The sequence below is a fragment of the Cyberlindnera jadinii genome, assembly GCF_001661405.1.
Source record: "Cyberlindnera jadinii NRRL Y-1542 unplaced genomic scaffold CYBJAscaffold_7, whole genome shotgun sequence".
In the NCBI taxonomy this organism is placed as follows: Eukaryota; Fungi; Ascomycota; class Saccharomycetes; order Phaffomycetales; family Wickerhamomycetaceae; genus Williopsis; species Williopsis jadinii.
Genome location: NW_017963658.1, coordinates 493,979 through 512,610, shown reverse-complemented (window position 1 = coordinate 512,610; position 18,632 = coordinate 493,979). Strand labels below are relative to the sequence as shown.

At 40.2% G+C, this 18,632-nt stretch overlaps 9 protein-coding genes across 9 annotated transcripts; 4 read left to right on the top strand and 5 right to left on the bottom strand.

The window, feature by feature from the left end:
- The first annotated feature begins 344 nt into the window (after positions 1 to 344).
- On the top strand, positions 345 to 1,475 carry ORM1 (sphingolipid homeostasis protein ORM1). The gene has a single exon (XM_020217374.1). It carries the CDS (start codon positions 622 to 624, stop codon positions 1,201 to 1,203), a length of 582 nt encoding a protein of 193 aa, XP_020070456.1. The 5' UTR covers positions 345 to 621; the 3' UTR covers positions 1,204 to 1,475.
- CYBJADRAFT_93080 (TBC domain-containing protein) lies at positions 1,324 to 3,031 on the bottom strand. Its single transcript, XM_020218019.1, has 2 exons — positions 1,721 to 3,031; positions 1,324 to 1,498 (listed from the first exon to the last, which is right to left on the bottom strand). The coding sequence occupies exons 1-2, from the start codon at positions 2,936 to 2,938 to the stop codon at positions 1,445 to 1,447; spliced, it is 1,272 nt and encodes a 423-aa protein (XP_020070455.1). The 5' UTR covers positions 2,939 to 3,031; the 3' UTR covers positions 1,324 to 1,444.
- Positions 3,032 to 3,481: 450 nt separating this feature from the next.
- On the bottom strand, positions 3,482 to 4,395 carry CYBJADRAFT_177697 (PQ-loop repeat-containing protein; the record flags this gene model as incomplete). Its single annotated transcript, XM_020216880.1, has 2 exons — positions 3,482 to 3,505; positions 3,697 to 4,395. 2 exons carry the CDS (start codon positions 4,393 to 4,395, stop codon positions 3,482 to 3,484), a joined length of 723 nt encoding a protein of 240 aa, XP_020070454.1.
- A 1,646-nt stretch (positions 4,396 to 6,041) lies between these two features.
- Positions 6,042 to 7,143, bottom strand: CYBJADRAFT_185044 (PLP-dependent transferase; the record flags this gene model as incomplete). Its single annotated transcript, XM_020217156.1, has 2 exons — positions 6,042 to 6,694; positions 7,080 to 7,143. The coding sequence occupies 2 exons, from the start codon at positions 7,141 to 7,143 to the stop codon at positions 6,243 to 6,245; spliced, it is 516 nt and encodes a 171-aa protein (XP_020070453.1). The 3' UTR covers positions 6,042 to 6,242.
- A 1,168-nt stretch (positions 7,144 to 8,311) lies between these two features.
- CYBJADRAFT_190419 (uncharacterized protein) lies at positions 8,312 to 9,778 on the top strand (the record flags this gene model as incomplete). The annotated part of the gene is made up of 1 exon (XM_020217373.1): positions 8,312 to 9,778. One exon carries the CDS (start codon positions 8,312 to 8,314, stop codon positions 9,527 to 9,529), a length of 1,218 nt encoding a protein of 405 aa, XP_020070452.1. The 3' UTR covers positions 9,530 to 9,778.
- A 677-nt stretch (positions 9,779 to 10,455) lies between these two features.
- Positions 10,456 to 11,556, top strand: CYBJADRAFT_181659 (uncharacterized protein; the record flags this gene model as incomplete). Its single annotated transcript, XM_020217011.1, has 1 exon — positions 10,456 to 11,556. The coding sequence occupies one exon, from the start codon at positions 10,456 to 10,458 to the stop codon at positions 11,554 to 11,556; it is 1,101 nt and encodes a 366-aa protein (XP_020070451.1).
- Positions 11,557 to 12,215: 659 nt separating this feature from the next.
- On the top strand, positions 12,216 to 13,343 carry CYBJADRAFT_181657 (uncharacterized protein; the record flags this gene model as incomplete). Its single annotated transcript, XM_020217010.1, has 1 exon — positions 12,216 to 13,343. One exon carries the CDS (start codon positions 12,216 to 12,218, stop codon positions 13,164 to 13,166), a length of 951 nt encoding a protein of 316 aa, XP_020070450.1. The 3' UTR covers positions 13,167 to 13,343.
- Positions 13,277 to 13,998, bottom strand: CYBJADRAFT_162785 (uncharacterized protein; the record flags this gene model as incomplete). The annotated part of the gene is made up of 2 exons (XM_020213714.1): positions 13,277 to 13,905; positions 13,971 to 13,998. 2 exons carry the CDS (start codon positions 13,996 to 13,998, stop codon positions 13,277 to 13,279), a joined length of 657 nt encoding a protein of 218 aa, XP_020070449.1.
- A 1,433-nt stretch (positions 13,999 to 15,431) lies between these two features.
- On the bottom strand, positions 15,432 to 16,901 carry CYBJADRAFT_167970 (uncharacterized protein). Its single transcript, XM_020215161.1, has one exon. The coding sequence runs from the start codon at positions 16,710 to 16,712 to the stop codon at positions 15,816 to 15,818; it is 897 nt and encodes a 298-aa protein (XP_020070448.1). The 5' UTR covers positions 16,713 to 16,901; the 3' UTR covers positions 15,432 to 15,815.
- Positions 16,902 to 18,632: the final 1,731 nt, after the last annotated feature.

The following is an 18,632-nucleotide window of genomic DNA, read 5'->3' as shown; positions in this document are numbered from 1 at the left end:
GACTTGTAGTCCGTGATACGACGTATAGTAATTTCCCTTGTTTACTCTTTTCTTAATGTTGTTGTTGTCCTTGAAACCCCAATACAACCTCTTCCTTTTTTCGCAACTAATTTCCCAATTGAGACCATTTTGTGGGTTTTCGGTAACAAACACGAAACGCTACCCGAAAACGGTTTAAATTTTCGGTACCTCACGTTCGTTTCACATTTTTGTGGGTTTTGTCCCTTCGTTTGACGGTTTTCATTGCGGAAAAACCTGTGACCGCAGATCCTTGGAAATTGAAATCAGAATCAAAGTCAAACAAATAACAAACTTAGTCAAATTTATCACCACCTCACTTCCAACAGAAATTCTCAAGAAAAGAAAGCCAACAGAGCAAGCAAGCAAGAGCCTTCTTCAAAATCGCTGTGTCTTCTGAAACCATTTGTGATTTGGTCTTCTGTGCTTACTATACGATTCTTATTGTGAAATTTTTGCCTTTCTTTGTTCCGTCTTCTGTGTGTATTTTTTTGGCTGTGTTTCTTTTTTGCCGTCAGCCAGTACTTTTAGACAAGTTATACGAAGGGGCGTCCCATATATTGTTCTTGAACCAGAGACCGAACTCCACATACATCATCAAAAATGCCATCTACAGTTATACTACCAGAAGAGCCAGCACCGGAATCACTATCACCTCAGGGGAACTCACAGGCGACTCACAGACGTCGTTCTTCCTCTATAATCTCCATAACACACGTTAGTGAGGAGACCTTTGAGGAGAAGATTGATCAAGAGACTGAACCAAACTTGAACGCCAACTGGGTTGGGTCTAAAGGTGCATGGGTGATCCACATTGTTATAATCATATTCCTCAAGATCTTCTATAACTTGGTTCCAGGAGTGACGAATGAGATCAGTTGGTCTTTGACCAATGCGACGTACGTTATTGGCTCATACATTATGTTCCACCTAGTTAAGGGTATCCCATTTGAGTTCAACTCTGGTGCATATGATAACCTTACAATGTGGGAACAGTTGGATGAGGGTGATTTCTACACGCCAAGCAAAAAATTCCTTGTTGGAGTGCCAATTTGGTTATTCCTCATGACTACACACTACAGCCACTACGACCTTCAACTGTTCATCATCAACTTGCTGATCTGCCTTGTTGGTGTGGTACCAAAACTACCAGTGTTTGACCGTTTAAGAATATCCCTGTTCTAGAATGCAACTAGCTTCACAGAACAACACAAGCGTGTTCGCCTCTCTATCCCCTTTTTATGTGTGTTTCTCTTTTTTTTTTCTTTTATTTTTATATCTATACACACACTTATATACAGCATACCGGATGAACTCAGTCAATCAATCTCAAAAGAAATAAACGAAATTTCTAAGTGAACTCTACGACATTTGTGTACACTCATTCATAAATGTATAAACTTATCTAGCAGCATATATATTTATCTCATCCATAAAGTCTCATCTTGACCCTCTCCAATATTGGATCTTCAATGCCTTTGTCTAAGCAAAGCTTGTAAAGACTTTGAACTAGATCGTAGTCATCTTGAATGGATAACTGTGAAATTGAATTTGAAGGGTTGGAGTAGATCATACAACTCGACTTCGTACTACTTGCATCGTCAGATGAACTTGATGAGAACACAGATTCTGCTGTGGTCTTGAAGCTTGAAAGCATCTTCTTCATGAATGATCTGTTCGATTTAGGCTTTTTCGATTCAATCTTGGAGAACACATCTTCCAATGTAGACAAATGTTCAGATGAGTAGTGATTCACTGGTAACGACATCACTGAATCAATGAACAAGTCAACATCCTGTTGAAATATTCCCCAGCAATTCTCTGAGAGCAAGTGTTGATATATGAGCTCTGAATCTTGAATGGTCTTCAATAGATCTGTATTTTTGGACAACACCGTAATACCAACTCTGAAAAGTGTTGATTTCACACCTTCAAGCAGTAGAACATCAAACATTCTAATGAGGAAACTGAATGGGATCGTTATAGAGAAAAATGAGAGGAACCACTGTGCTAAAAACATCTGTATGTCAATGTTCAATTCTTTGAAATGAGCATATAACTCTGGAACTTCAGTCTCAAAGATTTTATCGAATTGGAAGAACCAGAGGTGCAGCCCAGACATCTCATGATCGTAGATAGGTCTTAGTTTGTTTAGTTCAAAGATTTTGACCAATGCATTGAATGTTTTCAGGTCATCTTTGAAATGGAACAGCAAAGGGGCCACAATGAACTGTAGTCCTTGACAGTAACCCATCTCTGAGTCAAATATGCTGTATGCATTCAAGATGTTTTCGAACTTGGTCTTTGTCGAATACTCGGCAAACATAGAGATCTCAGGAAACGTTCTATTGACATCCTTGACGATGATGGAGATATCCGGAGACACATCTTTGTTGAGGGAATGGTAAAGGTTTTCCATGTAGTTGTCCGTGGTACCTTGGGCATTACCCGCCAATGTAAAAAGTCCCCAGATTCTCGATCTAAGAGCAGGTGGAATTCCATGTGTCAACATGAGTCGAGTATAGTTTGGCAACGTCATCACACAACATGGGAAAGAGTTGAGTAAAAACCACCAAAATGAAACGTCCAAAGACACCGCATGCTTATAGCGTTCAACTGATTCATAACAGCAAGGTTGCAAATCTGCTTGCAATTCACCCTTAGATGCACATTCATCGTTGTAGAACAGCTTCTGGTGGCATTTGTTGCAACATTGAGCCAAGTTGAAGTCGCCGTCGGATTGTAAGAGCTTCTCGATCTCGTCTGCAGACACCTCGCATGAGGGCGATGAAACTTGAGACGAGATCAATTCGAAATGCGAAAGGAGCAGCGAAGTCTGCTCCGTGGAGGAGACGAGTCCATGTGCTTCTTCCAACGACTTTTCAAGTTGGAGCAACTCTGGTAATGAAGAAAGACCCATCCTGTAATATAACCTGCTAGTTTTGTCCTGTGGGCTCTGCTTCTATTATGAGACAGAAATGTAGTAAGTGGCTGGCTTGTTAAAAATGAACGACTGGCCAATTGATGTGGCTGTGAACAGGGAAGGAAAAAGGAGTGACTGGTGAGTTGAATTTCTCACTGGATATGAAGCTTGTAAAGGAGTGTCGATGGTTTGGATTTGTGCTAAAGGAGTGAATGGAGTTGTGAAATCGGTTATGGGTGGCCTGTTTTATACCACAACTGGTTCCAAAGTGAAAGGAGACAAAAAAAGCTGGTCAGTGTTTCACCGTGTCTATATTTTTGTTGCGCGTATCAAATTCTGGTTTGACACTTCTGCCCCTACCGCGTATTTTAAAGTTCTTCCAAAGATTTTGTGGCACTTGTGGAGATTTAAGGTTTTTATTGTTTGTATATTTTCCTTTCTCCGCCCTTGCGTTGCTATGACAACCAAAGGTCACCAGCTATATATAGAAAAGACGAACTACGCAGGCGAGTTTGAATGAATTGGTCTATCTTGTACTCATTAGTATATTATGTCTATATGCAACTGGTGGTGTGTGTATTAGTAGTCCACAATGATTGGGGTGGTATTATTAGTGGATGAAATTAGGTGTCCTTACCAAGGACAAGTGTTGTTTGTGTTGTGAGGTCAGGGTTGTGTGATTTTGAGAGTTTTGCTTCATCGGCAACGACCGTTGCTACAACATCCAAGCTGTCCTCTTCGGTATCGCTTGGAACGTCCTTGTGTGCCTCTTCATCATCAACAGTCTTTTTCTGGTGTCTACCGATTCTAATCCACCAAACGACATGGGAGGTGAAGATACCCAACTCCATAGCGGCGACGATACAGTAGAGCACAATTCCCATGATGTCCATTTCTCTGGCAAATACCAAGGACAAGATACTGAAGAAAGCACCGGAAAAGTCGAGTGACAGGAATACAAAGTTGATACCGACAACTCTTCCCTGTCTCTTTGCCAATTCGAAATATGGAGGAACCAACCCGACTGCAAGCAGGATAGATGCAATGACACCAAAGATTAAAGAAGGCCATTCAGTGCCATCATCATATGCGTTTCTGCATGGGATGATGAACCCTGCTTCCAATGCAATTCCCACAACCAAGAAAGTGGAAATAAGTGTTATTAGTCTCTTCCGAGAGACCTGAACCGGTGGGTAGTACAACGCTTGTGCCCAGGTTATCACACAAAGCGTGGTAAAGATTTGTGGTTGGACCATGATTGGAATGGACGATCTTCTAGAGACAAAGTATATGGAGAATGGAACACCACTGGCTGACCACAAGAACAGCATCAGCGGTCTTAAGCCCTCACAGTTCTTGTGACGATAATTGTGAATTATCTGTGGAATCAGCTGAATACACCAGCATACAGTACCGATTGTACCCAAAATGTTAGCAGCAGGAGTTTCAGACATTATGGAGCCTTGTTTTATCTTCTTGAGTTTTATAGCAAAACTGTGGAGTTCAATGTTCTGCCTATTCGGAGGGCCAAGCTGTGTGAATTTTCTAGACGGTTAATGCAGCTTTTCGAGAACACTCTGAAAACGCTCTTTTTTGTGTCAAATGGCTGCAGAAATAATACCAAATGCTTCTAGCAAGGAAATCTTTGGTAAAGAGAAGACAGCTATAGGTCCGTGTCAAACTATGATTGTTTTATCCAAACTTGGTTAAAGATATCTGGTCAAAAAAGGGCAGATGTGCAATTTTTTATACCTTCATTGGAAAATTTTTACTAGCATGTGAAATCCCTGTGGGAATTTTTCAATGCACTTGGGTGGAATGGCGAGAGCACTTAATTTAACAGGCGAAAATCGCACCTACTTTCTCAAAGCGGGAAGTGGGAGCACTGATGAGTCAAGTTTTTAGTGGAGGGTGTGGCTGTTGTTGAGAAGTTGACGAGTCTATGAGTGGAGGTTCGTCACCAAAGGCTCGTTCGAAGGGAAAGTCGTATAAGTCCGGTGTTTTGAGATGTTTCTATGACGAGCTGGGTAACAAGGCAGTGTGAACTCCTCCAGTGTTGGTAACGATGGATGCAAGTGTAATACCGTTTCTGCATAGTGGGAACAAATGTGCAGGGCATTTTGCAGGCCACAGCAGTAATTAATCCACGGGAATTATTCTTGACTCATCATGTCTATGGAAATTTGAAGAAAAAGCAATTCTACCACTGTATAGGCTAAAGAGGTCTCTAGGAAGCACTTTGGTGACTAAGTGTTGTACATACCCGTGCAGTGTCTTCACGGCTCATTATAGTAGAGAGCATTTTTCTCTTTGGCATTGTCTAGAAACCACTACGCGTATGGTACGAATTCAGCGCGCGGAGGTTTCCACGAAAAAGGAAAGTCGAGTCACTCAGTAGCTATTGAGCATAGTGAACAACGGCTACGCCCTGCTGGTGAATTGTGGCTCTGTTATGAAACAACGACCCAAATGGAAGCTTGATGCTATGAAAATTGTACTTCATATAATGTTAGGCTAAAGCGTAGCATACACTGCACGGAAGGTCATAATCGTGGAAAGTGGAAACTACAACCGGCCACTAAACTCAATTAGTTTGTCAGCTAAACATACAATGCCCTTCATGCTCTAGTCCCAGAGAAATGAATTTCTTGGTCATAAACACATTGTCTTGGTTTACGAAACTGGGCAAATGTTCAGTGAATTAACCGCAAATGCTCCTCAAAGAAAATTCTTCAAACGGGAAAGCTGTCAAGTGGTGCGCGGAGATCGTTTCCCGACTGCCTAAGACTGAAAAAAATGAAGAAAAGAAAAAGAAAAGAGAAAAAGAAACTACGAGCAAAATCCATAACCACTCGCTGCACATTGAACGTCTTACATGCAGTGAAGTTGATCGTCAGCTGTGATGGTTATTCGCTCTACAATGTTCATTTACAGCCAGCTTGTAGTACAATGCTTTTTTACAATCATTCATATATAATTGATTCACCTTACTCAAAAGAAAGTAGTGCTTGGTGATGGTCTGCAATGAGAGCTTCGGCATCTTCTGTAATCACAGATACTCTTATGAGTGTCTGGTCACAAATGGATCTTTCAATGCTCTCCATTCAACCAATGGCCACACACCTTCAGGAGAGGTGGCCTGTTGGAAGGACTTCAAAAGTGATGGGGACTACCTGGCAATATCTATGGATTCAAGGGTTAATGTGGAAACTGGAAAGTAACTGTTTAGAAGATGTTTCTTTACTAATGGATCTTTTCGAAGAGAAGAGTAGCAAACTCCATTGAGTGTGCTGTATGTCTCCTAGTTCTTTTTGAGATGCTTTACGTCTTTGAGATGCTTTACCAATTTGAGCGCATGTTCAGCTTGTGTCCTCACTCTGATTACAAGTGTTCTCAGAGATCTTAATAGAAGGGATGTTTCCAAATTGGCAACGTTACTGCCCAAAAATATTCGATCAATCAACAATCTAATTTTCATATCTTGAGTCTTAACAGAGATTAATACTGCCAATATATCAGACCATACACCAAAGTACTTTGTTGCAGACTGGATAACAATCGCAACCTCCAATTTGAAAGGGTCTTGAAGTGAAGGATGTATAGAGGTGATGTCCCCTGAGAGAATAACATCCTTTTCATGAACAATTTCTGCAAAGTACTCCAGGTCAATCGATGTTTCATTTTCATTTATTGGTATCTCAATGTGTACTGAATCATCAAGGTTAAGCTTTTTCAAGTCGTCCGAAGATAGGACTATTGTTTAACTTCAAAGGTTCTTCAATGGAGCTCAACAACTCTCTTCATCCCATGATAGTACTGACCGTAGCTACCTGTTTCGAGTTGGCATGTATCATTAGACCTTAACATACAAAAATTCCTGAGCAATACAGTACTGAAGCCGTATAAATGATTTCTTCAAGTAGAATTTCAAGCTTTTGATCTTTTGTATGAACATCTCTGCAATAGATTATCTCAGTATCTTGCAAAACTTCGTGGTTCGGATTATCAATCACAAGAATCAATTTCAATAGACCATCATTGAATCCAAATGTACTTGCAATTGTTAATCAATGCACTTTTGGATGGAGCTTCTTACATATTATTCTGTTAAAACAACACCCGAACAATCAATACTCACCAACATTAGCAACTTGGTCTAGCGGTCCGTCTTCATGGAGATGTTTAGTAGAGAAGCCAACCATGAGGTCTGTTTTATCTGTTGAAGATAAAAGGGATCTGGAAATATTGGGATCTCAATTAAAGCTACGACATTTCACGCTTTATTTAGTGACAACATCGGCTGTATACTCTTGACTGTCGAGAATGACCGCATCTCACAGTGCTTCCGCTATGGACAAGTGGTAGAGTCCGTTCAACAGCTATGTAGAGATGAGAGTGTTGGATTGCTGTATAACAGTCATTCCCAGATGTGGGGATACAACAAAGAAAATAATTGATTGTCACTTGAGGGAATGGATCTGCTATTTCTCTTCTCAAAATGAGGAACGTGATAAGCAATTGTTGAAATCAATCATTCAACAGCATTGTTGGTTATGTGCTAAACCTATTTCTCCTCTTATTTGATCATCTACTTGGCAGTTCTACATTAGACAGCATTTGTTCAAATCATAATTTGTTTTAATTCATCGGCATTGGAATGATGTGGAGAACCATCGTTGATATTAATCCAGTAGCGAACTATTCCCTATCACAGCTCCAGTTTCTAGTCCATTAACCCGCGCTTCACACCCTTATCTCAGTAGCGAAATCAGTATGCCGACGGAGCTGCCAACGGGGCTTCCAACGGACGTTAAGGCGCAGCAAACGGTTGACATCGCTAAGCATTCCTTGGTATTTTGACACTTACTAATACACCCTATGGCTTTTCATGTTTGTTTGTTCGTAGATGATTTCTTTGCTTTGCATTGAACAATTGAGGGTTGGCATTTCGTAAATCTCTCTCTGGATCACCAGTTCAACAAGGAGAGAAGATAACAAAAATACAAATGCACGTTTATCTGACCTGTAAATGGCAAAGGTTTAAGGTGTTTCGATAGGCAAATAGTGTTTCACCGTGAGCCACATATCATTGCTAACAAGAACGAATAGTTTGGTTACATGACACATTTTAAGGCTGTGCATTTAGCATCCACGCCACAGCCAAAATGTACGCACGCTTTGACGTTCTTTAATAGAACATATGTTAGATTAAGCAACAAGGTCACGCATTCTAGATTGGGTTAATTAAGTCTAGAAAAACGTTCTATGCAAAATATACTATAAAACATGTTCTTTATCTCTTTCCAATTTCTAATTCTGTGTTCCATAGCTTCTTAACCATTTGTGAGCATCAAGGAAATCCTCTTCATCATGGTGCTTCAAGTATACAACATCAGAAAGGTGTCATTTGTACCTTGGTCGTTATTTCTACTTTCCCAATTGACAGTTTTTGTTATCATTTTGATAATGATCACTTCATGGAAGTTGTCCTTTGTGGAACTGAACAATCAAGATATCAATGTTACGTCTGTTTATGAGGACGAAATACTCCGCAACATTGGCAGTGAGAATAGCATGTATTACACTGAAATATACAATGAACAACTGCCATCATATACTATCAGTGACACAACACTGGCAGACTACTACCGGTTGTACTTAGACGAGTACTGCTCTGGTGAATATATCAACGGCAGCTGGACTCAAATTGAGTGTTTTACATGGACAACAGAAGATGGAGTCGATGAGATATACGGCACCAGAAACTTGAACACCACGATTAACGATGTGGATGATGGTTTCACTTTGCACTATTTTAACGACAAAAGTGGAACAGCCCGTGTAGCGTTGCACAAGCTATTTTATTCCATGCTGGCATTCATCCCATTTTCAATAATCATTTGTTGCTTGTACTGGTTTTGCTTCACCGGGACTGAAACACGTTCACATTGGGCTTGGAGATCTCTGATTTCATTGTTTTGTTTGGCACCTGTGATTGAATCCATACTAGCTGTGGTCTTTACAAGAAACATGTATACCGATTTGAAGCACGCGATAAACGACAAAAAGTCCTTATCAGGGGTGAAAGCTGACTACTTTTATACGCTGCTGTCAATGTGTATCCTCATCCTTTCACTGACTGTCTTCGCTTTTCTGATAAGTTCCTTCGTTTTATTCTTTTTGAAACCTATTTCTCCAATGGTTGAAGTCGTTGACTTGAACTACAGTGGTGAGAAGGAGTTTGACACGCAATCAACATCTGCGTCAGAAAGTTCAAACTCTGTACCTACAAGAGGCACCTTCACAAACACTCCTCCTCAATATACTCCTCATGAATATCCTCCAGCTCCATTGTCATACACACCACCTACGGAGTTTCACCCTTCTTTGCTATTTCCCGCTTCACAGTACCATCAGAACTATTATACATCTACGTCTCAGCCTACTTATATTGATGGATCTCAAGTGCATAACCCATACTGTGCATTTCATGATACCCAATACCGTGACCAGAACCCCTATACAGGAATAAGTAGCCTTCTAGACATCTTAAACCTGGGAAATCAGCTGCTATCAATGTTCAGTTGAGCAATGAGCATTGAGCTGTTCGGATCTTTACCACAACATATGATTAACCAAACTTTGAAAGTTAGCTCTGATCAACTATTGTTTCAATTTGATTTTCTTATCATTGAGTAACTTTGTAGTACTCATCGGTGAGATCTATGTAAGTTGATGCCCGACACTTTCCCCTAATTCCGCGCAAAGTTCCAAATTCCCACCCTTTCTCATTAGAGTAAACATCAGCGAGCCGACTAATTAAAAGTCTTAACACAGTGAACTTCAACAGTATGACCAAGTTAAAGATATTACCTGGAAGTACCCTGAGTACAAGTGACACATGTCTGGGAGCTAATTCCGGTCTGAGTGACCAACTTTCCTCGTGCTTCGCCTCCATGGAGGAAGTTGAGCTATAGCATACCTGCATCGGCATCGGCTAGACGAAAGTTAAGTACGACGCATGTTATTGTCCATGTAGTTCCAAAATAGGTAACGTCTGTACTAAGTGAAGTAAGGTGTTTGGCGAATTTGCCCAAACTCAATAGTAACTATATCCCCGACGGTGTAATTTGAAACTGCGCGGTGTGGCACACAATATTCCAACGATGTTCAGTGACATCATAACCCTGGATTTGGAGAATGGTGTCAAATAATAATGATTATAGAGTAAAACGTGGAGCAAAACAACAACAAACTTAATCTTGGGGACGCAATAGCGTCCAATGGTCACCATTCATGAGTCCATGACCTAGTTCATTATCGTTTCATTTCGATCTTGTCGTCCAATCGACCGTCCCTTAATGGCAGCAGTCAGAATGTTCTGTACACATGGGTAACACATTCCAATGATTTAGGTAGAGTCATCTCTTATCTCTTACAAGTCTATATAAATTGCCCTGATGTCTGTGAATAATGTAGTATAGCACAGGAAAGCGAAATACATCACCAAACTCATGTTACTCAAAGTTCATAACATTAGAACTGCTTCTGCTGGGCCTGTGGGAGTGTTTTTCCTTTGTCACTTAGTGGCATTTTCACTCGTATTAGGGATTATCAAATCCTGGAAGATACCGTTTGCTGAATTGAACAATAAGAATATCAATGCTGCATCTGTCTACAGAAATGAACCTGTTTACAATTCCATGAGAGATGGCAAGACAAATGACTTTACAACTTCAGAGTATAACATCAGTGATACAACATTGGCTGAATATTACAGGCTTTACATCAATGAATACTGTTCTGGGATCCACTTGCAAACAGGTTGGAGTGAGATTCAATGTTTCTATTGGAACACAGTGTATGGAATTGATGAGATCTACACTGACAGAAATACCAATATTGCAACAAGTACTCTAGGACAACCTCAAAGAGTAGAGTACTTTATGGATAAAACTGGAACTTCCCGGAGATCGCTGTCCAAGTTGTTCTATGCTCTGATTGGGTCAATTGTACTTGCAGTGATCTCCTACGGCTTGTATTGGAGTTACTTTACAAGCTTGAAGACGGGTTTCTACTGGTTTTGGAAATGTTTTGTGTTGTGTGTTTGCTTAGTCCCTGTGATCGAATCTCTCGTTCTTGTTGTTGTCACGAACAACATGTACAACAACCTCAAGGGAAGAATCGATGTCAAGAATTCCTCATCCGGTGTGAGTTCAGAGTATAATTACACTTTTCAAAGTCTCTGTGTTGTTATTTTGAGCGCTGTTGGAATTGCATTTATGATATGTCTTTTCAATCTCTGTTGTCTACGACCTGTTTCTTCTACGGTCGAGGTTGTTGAGCAATACGAGGAATACCCAGAACAAGCGCCGGTTACAGCAACAATCAATATAACAGCGGCACCAATGGTCCCAACTCAAACATCAATATGTCCAATTCCAACACCACCGCCAGCTTATGTTAAGAATGAGCAGAATAGACAATGGTTACCTTGGCCAAACCATCCAATTGGCTTTATGCAAGTTAATATGCAAGCATTCTACCAAGCACTGCCACTTCACAGCAGCAGAAGTACAAGAACAACGACATATACCACTTATTATGATGCTTAGTACTGACCCATATGATATATTATGATACTGACTGACCAATTGAGATCCTTAAAAATTAAATTTCTCTTAATGTTCTATGACGTAGAAGCGACCGAAGCGTAAAATATGCAAGTTAAAGCCACGTTGGACCCTCAAACTCCGCCAGAGCAATTGTTGCAAAAGACACAAGAGGTGGATCAGCCCTTTCAAGAATCTGTTCAGTTCCAGTATTTGGTGGGAAGTTGAGTAGGTTCGTAACTGCGGAACTTATCTGTCAGCCGAATTTCCTTTCATTTGTTTTCTCTTGGAAACGTGTACAAGGAGGCGAGGAGAGAGAGGGATTAATTAACAAATGCAGGGTTTGGGGAGTTAGATAAATGTAGCACGTTTCTATAGTTCGAAACTCCGACGGTTTAAGACAAAGTCATAACTTCAAAAATTCCAGAATTGGTCACAGTAGTCACAAATCATTTGGCCAACATGATGTAATTGGTTAATGTGAATACTTCTTGCTCTATCATTTCTGTGGAAAACGTGTCTAATTTAATATACACTTCAGAATGTTGAGCGAATCATACAGTATGTAATGGCAAAGATCTTTGTTGAAGAACTCACTATAAAAACTGCTGGAGTTGTAACTTATTGATTGACAAAATGAGGACTCAACTCTGCAAACCACAATGAAATTTTCAATTGATCGAATCTTCACAGACAGATGGAAACTGGACCACACCATTCTCCTGCTGGCGTTTTTGACCGTTGCTTCTGTTATATCTGGTCTGTGTCTATGCATAACTCTTGTTGTCGACCCACAATATTACATTGAACTCAACAACACTGACATCAATGCAACTGCTGTGTACAGAGCAGATGTTTACAATATCTTGAAGAAAGACCAACCAGACCTTACTCCAAGCTCAACTTTACCCCAGTACGGACTCAACGCAACAACCCTTTCTCCATATTATAGACTAGGGTTACACAAGTATTGTGAGGGCCAATATAAAGATGAAGTTTGGCTGCAAGGAGCTTGTTTCCACTGGGATACAGGACATGTTGGTATTGATGACATTTACAACAACAGAAATTGGGATGACAGAACACGGTATGGTTACCTTGTGAGCTACTTTAGAGACAGTACTGCCTTCTCAAGAAAGATTGTATTTGGAATGTTCATAGCAGCACTGGCTGTGTTTGGACTTGTTCTCTCGTACTTGGTCTTTATTTTACTATGGATTGACAGTCTAAAACTCACAAAAACCATCTACTCATCAATTGGAACAGTGGTGTTTATTTCGCTAATTTTGGCCAATTGTTTGCAGCTTGCATTTGTTGTTGGTATGCTGCAAACGAAGGTTATTAGAAGAGTCAGATATATGGAGCCCCAGTCACATATCTCTGGAGAGTTGAACAACAACTTAACAGTAAGGTGTTCGGTTACATTGACTCTAGCAATATTGGCTACTGTTCTCTTTTTGATTGTGAGTCGAAAATTCAAGAGACTCAACAAGACTGATTCGCCAATGGCTAGTGATGATGTCACTAATAATTCAGTGGAGTCACAAGTTGTTGATACAGAACCAGCTAAGGAGTTCACTGAAAGTGAAGCCCCTCCAGCATATACCGAATGAGCTGATGCAAGCTTTTTTATTTTTCTATAACTGAGGCTTTCAAGTGCAATCGCTGGAGAACATATGAATCAATCATTGGTATTGGTATTAGAGATTATATGTGATACTTTTTAAGATTTCAATTTAGTATCATCTTTAAGGTAAGCAACTGCCATCTGCTCTTCAAGATCATTGGACATTCTATGAGTAACAATTTTACCTTGATTCATCAAGTCCAGTTTCTCTTCTTCAGAAATAACAAAGTTGATACTGGCATGGCGATTCTCAGGCCCAAAAAAGGATGTCACCAATACACCGACAGATATTACCATCACTTTCCCATAGTTGTATGGCCCCACAACTATGTTACCATCCTCGTCATACAGAGGATAGCGCTCGCCAATGGTAGGTTCAATAGTTGGGGAGGCACTCGCTGCTAGATTACCTAGCTGGCACGAGACTCCTACAACGAATACTCGGAATTCTGGAGGTGATAATTCAGATGAGTGGATAGGGATAACACTCCAAGAACTTTGAACAGATAATTTCAAGAAGATAGCACCAGTGTTGATCCCATTTCCATGAATAAATGCCCACGGATATATCTGACATCTACCACGAACACAAGAGATCATCATTTCCAAGAGACGTCCAATAAAATCTGAAGAGTGGCCAATTATCATACCAGCGATAGTTTCAAGTTTGTCAACACAAACTGTCACTATTGACCTGTCATCAGAGAATCCTAATTGAGAGTATCCTAATTGATTGGTCAAGAGAGTAAGGAAAATCAGTCTTGAGATCCATGTGACATGAAGTTCATACCTACCATCAAAAGCACTAGGTAACACATTGTTACCCGTTCTTTTCTGAATGCATTCCAGTCCTTCTTACAAAGGTTTGAATTGCTGTTTTCCATGTGAAGTCTCTCTTAAAGAAATTCATCTGTATCTGGGAGTAGAGCCCGCCAGATGATGATCAGTAGTGAAGGTCCAGATGAGAAACAAACAACAGATTTCCAACCTTGTTCAGTTTTATCAGTAAGGGCTCTCTGGAACAGTACGGCGAGTAAATTACTCAGGTCATAACCCTGCTGTAAAAAGCCAGCAAGGACCTACCCTTCAACATCTGTTATGTTAGGTGAAGAAACAATCATTTCTGTAGGCTGTTATTAGCCGAGTGTGATATGGGCTATAATCAGACTACTACTGTCCATATCAAGCTTTGGCACCCCTCATTGATTGAAAATTAAGATTAAAAGACTTGTTGAAGTGACTTTGAGGGAAGTGTGTTTCTTCATTCTAAAATTACCTCACATCTTCTGCGGTTGGGTCAGTCCTTTTAGGTAATAGGCAACGTCAGCATCCCGAGAGCATAATCAGGGAAATGCTTTCATTTAAACTGATTTATGGTATAAAATAAGAAGTAAAGCGGTGTAAAAATGAACTGTTATGTTGGCAAAACGTTGAGTACTGTAGATGTTTAATTTGCCAGAGTTGTAGTTGTATAACCTTCCCTGACAATTTCGTACTGATGGAAATAGCAAATGTTTCCAGAGTTTGGAATGACACACAACCTTAAGCCTCTCCCGTGATATGAATGCAATCTCTACTAAGTATTTGCATCCTCTTTGTCATTGCTGCGGTCTAACTTCAAGATGTAATTTATCTGCTGAAGCACATTGATTTACACACCACCTCAATCAACAATAGCTCGGGCTTATATCGCTGGCATCCCTTAATACTGAACAATAGTCGATTGAAAGCATCAGTTAAACTTTACAAATCCACAAGGCTTGTCAAACAAGCATAAAATCATTGCCGAGATCTTCAGCGATGAACAGTACTGACTTTCAATGCAGAAGTGTCGATGCTCGTAATCAAGTGGTTTTAAGTCACAGTTTCTCTAGTTATCATTACAATGAGATTATTTCAAACAATAATACACTGTGCTTTCCTTGGAGTAGCTGTATGAGATTATATATAACACACATGACACAGGCAGACTAGATAGATATAGATTGATATGATAGGAGAGTATATATTACTGCAATCATAAGAACAATCTTTTGTACGAAATCTCCAAAGTTAGATATGTATGGATATTAAATTCTGTTACGGGTCTATGGTGGTGCAGTTCTAATAGAAGACAAGATCAATAAGTCTATTGTTACTGGAGTGTGTGAGTGTTATATGGATGCTCATGACTAGGCACCTGGGATAAACTACACAAGGATTCTCTGTTGTAGGGTCGGACACTATCTGTAACATCAATCAGGGTTAAGTAGTTAGCTATGATTCCAAAGAGGTAGCCATTATTATTAGCTCTAACTAGTTGAACTACTGCTCAAGCTGGCTCTGTGAGAATTTCTTGTTGATATATGGAGTCATAAACGTGTCCGAGGTCACAATCATGGTACAGATCCATACTCTATGATATCACAACCTGATTCACATACTATCAACTTCAACCATAATACCACGGTATTGCGCTTGACTTCCCTTTATGTACTATTTAAATGATCAGGGAATTGTCATTACTTTATCAGAGACCCATAACAAACAGTAAATCTTAGACGTAAAGCACATTTATGAAAGGCATTTAAACATTTGGTGCATGAGAATTGGACCAGCAAATCTGTTAGTAAATCATCACATATGTTACAGTGTTTCATGATAAGAGTGTCTCAGTATAGCCAGGTGAAGTTCCACCCTTAACATAGGCAGGAGGTGGGTCTGGTTTAGTACTTTCACCCACACTTGATATTTCTTTTGAACAGTTCACTGAATCTTTTGAAATACTTAGATCGTCAAGGTCTATTGTTTGTTCCTCAGTTGATGTTTGATCTGTTGCATCATTCGACTTTCTGCTGGTTGTCAATTGCTTCATGAAAAAAGAAAACAGTCCACTTAAGGCAAAGGATATCAAGAGAACGGACACCATGATAATCACAAGAATATAGACAGCATTGCTATCAGTCATTCTCAGTCTTGCTGCCTTCATTTTCCTTGAGCCCACGATAGCTCTTACACTATGGGAAAGACGTCGAGCAAAGATAGCAACAACAACAGATTCAATCGTTGTTGCAAAACAGAGGAGGAAGATGTGGAATCTCCAGAGCCAGTGTAAATCATCATTCAGCAACCAGACAAATAACATATACACAACAGTCACGATCGTAGTTATCATTGTGCAAACAGCAATTGAGCCAGAAATGTACGTTATCATTCTTCGAGACTCTGTAGTTCTGTCAAAGAAATACCGAACGCTGTGTCTGTAACTGGGGTTCACAAACACCTCCACATTAGTCCTGTCATCTGTGTTCTGAGAGTTGTAAATCTCATCAATACCATCATCTGTGGTCCAATCAAAGCATTTCGAGTTCTCCCATCCACCTCCAGCTTTGTTCGACCCAGCACAATACTTCTTCAGGTATAATCTGTAATATGGTTCTAACGTGGTGTCATTAATTGTGTAAGATGGTAGGCCCCATAGATCAGATACGTTAAACCCCTGTTGCCTCAGATTGTAGACTATCTCATCGCTGTAAACAACAGTGGCATTCATGTTTCTGTTGTCGATTGTAAGGTAATGGATGTTTGTGCTTCTCAAGGATAACGTAAGGGCTATTGCAAAGGCAATGATTTGAAGTATGGCAACAGCATTAGAAAGTATGAATATGAACTTTTTCTCAGAGTTGAGCATCAGTGGTGTTCTGGTGATCCGTTCAAACTTTCAGGGAGAAGTGGTTCATGCCTTCTGCAATTTATACCCTGAAGTAGATTTCATCGACAACTTGCAAAATTGGGAAAGTTACTCCGAAAATCTTGCAAAACTGTTTGAAATTAGAGTTTCTGGACTTGCGTTTGTTTTGCACATGGATGCGGGTGGTTTTCCCAAAACGCAGGGGGTTGCGTCGTTGCTGTAGATGTTCAATTGCAGTAGATGTCAAGTATGATCAATATGGATCAACATTCGTCTAATGGGTTTTATATTGAGCCTTCCCAAGGTATCCCACGATGTGGAATGATGGCTTCATGGGCTGGGTTTCAATGTTCAAGCTGACAATATTGCTGTGAGTTCATCACCATTCCAGTGACTCTGTTACCAAGACCCTGGTTTGCTTCAAGCTGTTACTACTCTTTACATACCAAGCCTATCGATATGGCAACACAAAGAACGTCAGACCATACAGACAACTTGATCACTGACAGTAAAGGAAGAAAAGTTTCTCGAATATAAGGAAAAGGAGCAGAAAAGGTCATTCATGGACTGTTTGGTATCCATGTTTACTTTCATGTGGGTATTGAATAATCTAAAGCATGGGAAACCCCAGAGTGGCTATAGCAATACCAGTTGCCAGAATCAAGAAGTTGAAGAAACAAGATTAATAGCTTCTTGTGGATCAATACTCAACTTTGCTCTTCTTTTCTTAAGGATATCTAACGTCCTCTCCAATAGGACGAGACCCCTACGCAGGCAGTTAATCATACTAACAAGACCGAGCAGGTACTTATCATCATCTTGGGAGTTGGACTGCAACTGGTTTAAAGTATCCTGTAGTAGCGAGTGGTTTAAAAAACTTATTTATTCATTAAGATATTATATTAATAGATATACTAACTCATGGGAACGTTTAAGAACTGTGTACTCAGAATGGAACTTGGCATTCCTCATGGAAGAAATATCAACACTGGTGACATTTCTATCCATAACATTGGAAGCCACCAATCTGATGAGCTAGTCACGCATCCACACCTTGCAACACAAGATAGCTCCTGATAATATAATCAATCTCTCTTTGAGGTGAGCTCCATAATGATGCGTTTTTTATGTTTACAATTCTTGAGAAACAACAAGATTCCCAGCTTTCTGAACAAAAAAACAACTGGAGTCTGCAAACATATGCGGAAATTGACAAATTTTCGCCACTTTTCGCTGTTTGTTTTTTCAAATTACTCAAATAGGAGGTTTTGCGGAAAATATTGCATTCCAGTTACCTCTACAGTATCCAGCTGTGTAAGCACTCGGACTTGATTACCACAACAGGCCTTCATCATTTAGCCCGTGTTTAATAGCATGTGCACATCAAAGGTGGGCAGTGATCAGCTGTATCTACAAGCTCAAAGTCTACCACACAATCCTACCAGTAGCACCTGTCTCAGAGCTCATTCTCCGCAAGGAAGTATGCATTAGGTCGATCACGGCGAAATATCACAGCATTATCCACGCTTCAACGTAAGTTAGTGTAAATCATACTCAGTCTACCGTGACCGGATGTTACTGCTCATTTATGTTTGATTACGCCAAAAATGACATCATGGGCATTTGGATGACGCGAGTATCAGATTTGCCAGCCATTAACACCAACTCTCGGTGATCTTGTACCGTTCCGAATTGATTGAAACGTCCTCATAACGGCAGTAAACGGCGTATTAGCCCGTGGACAATGTTGGCTCCGCCGGTGTTGGCTGAATAGACCAAGCA

What these genes read in the sequence shown, in the direction of transcription:
- ORM1 (XM_020217374.1), top strand. Translation starts at nt 622, where the DNA reads ATGCCATCTACAGTTATACTACCAGAAGAGCCAGCACCGGAATCACTA.
- CYBJADRAFT_93080 (XM_020218019.1), bottom strand. Translation starts at nt 2,938, where the DNA reads ATGGGTCTTTCTTCATTACCAGAGTTGCTCCAACTTGAAAAGTCGTTG. An exon ending in TGGAAGATGTGTTCTCCAAG is followed by an intron (nt 1,499 to 1,720) that starts ATTGAATCGAAA and finishes CTTTGCTTAGAC; the next exon opens with AAAGGCATTGAAGATCCAAT.
- CYBJADRAFT_167970 (XM_020215161.1), bottom strand. Translation starts at nt 16,712, where the DNA reads ATGAATGCCACTGTTGTTTACAGCGATGAGATAGTCTACAATCTGAGG.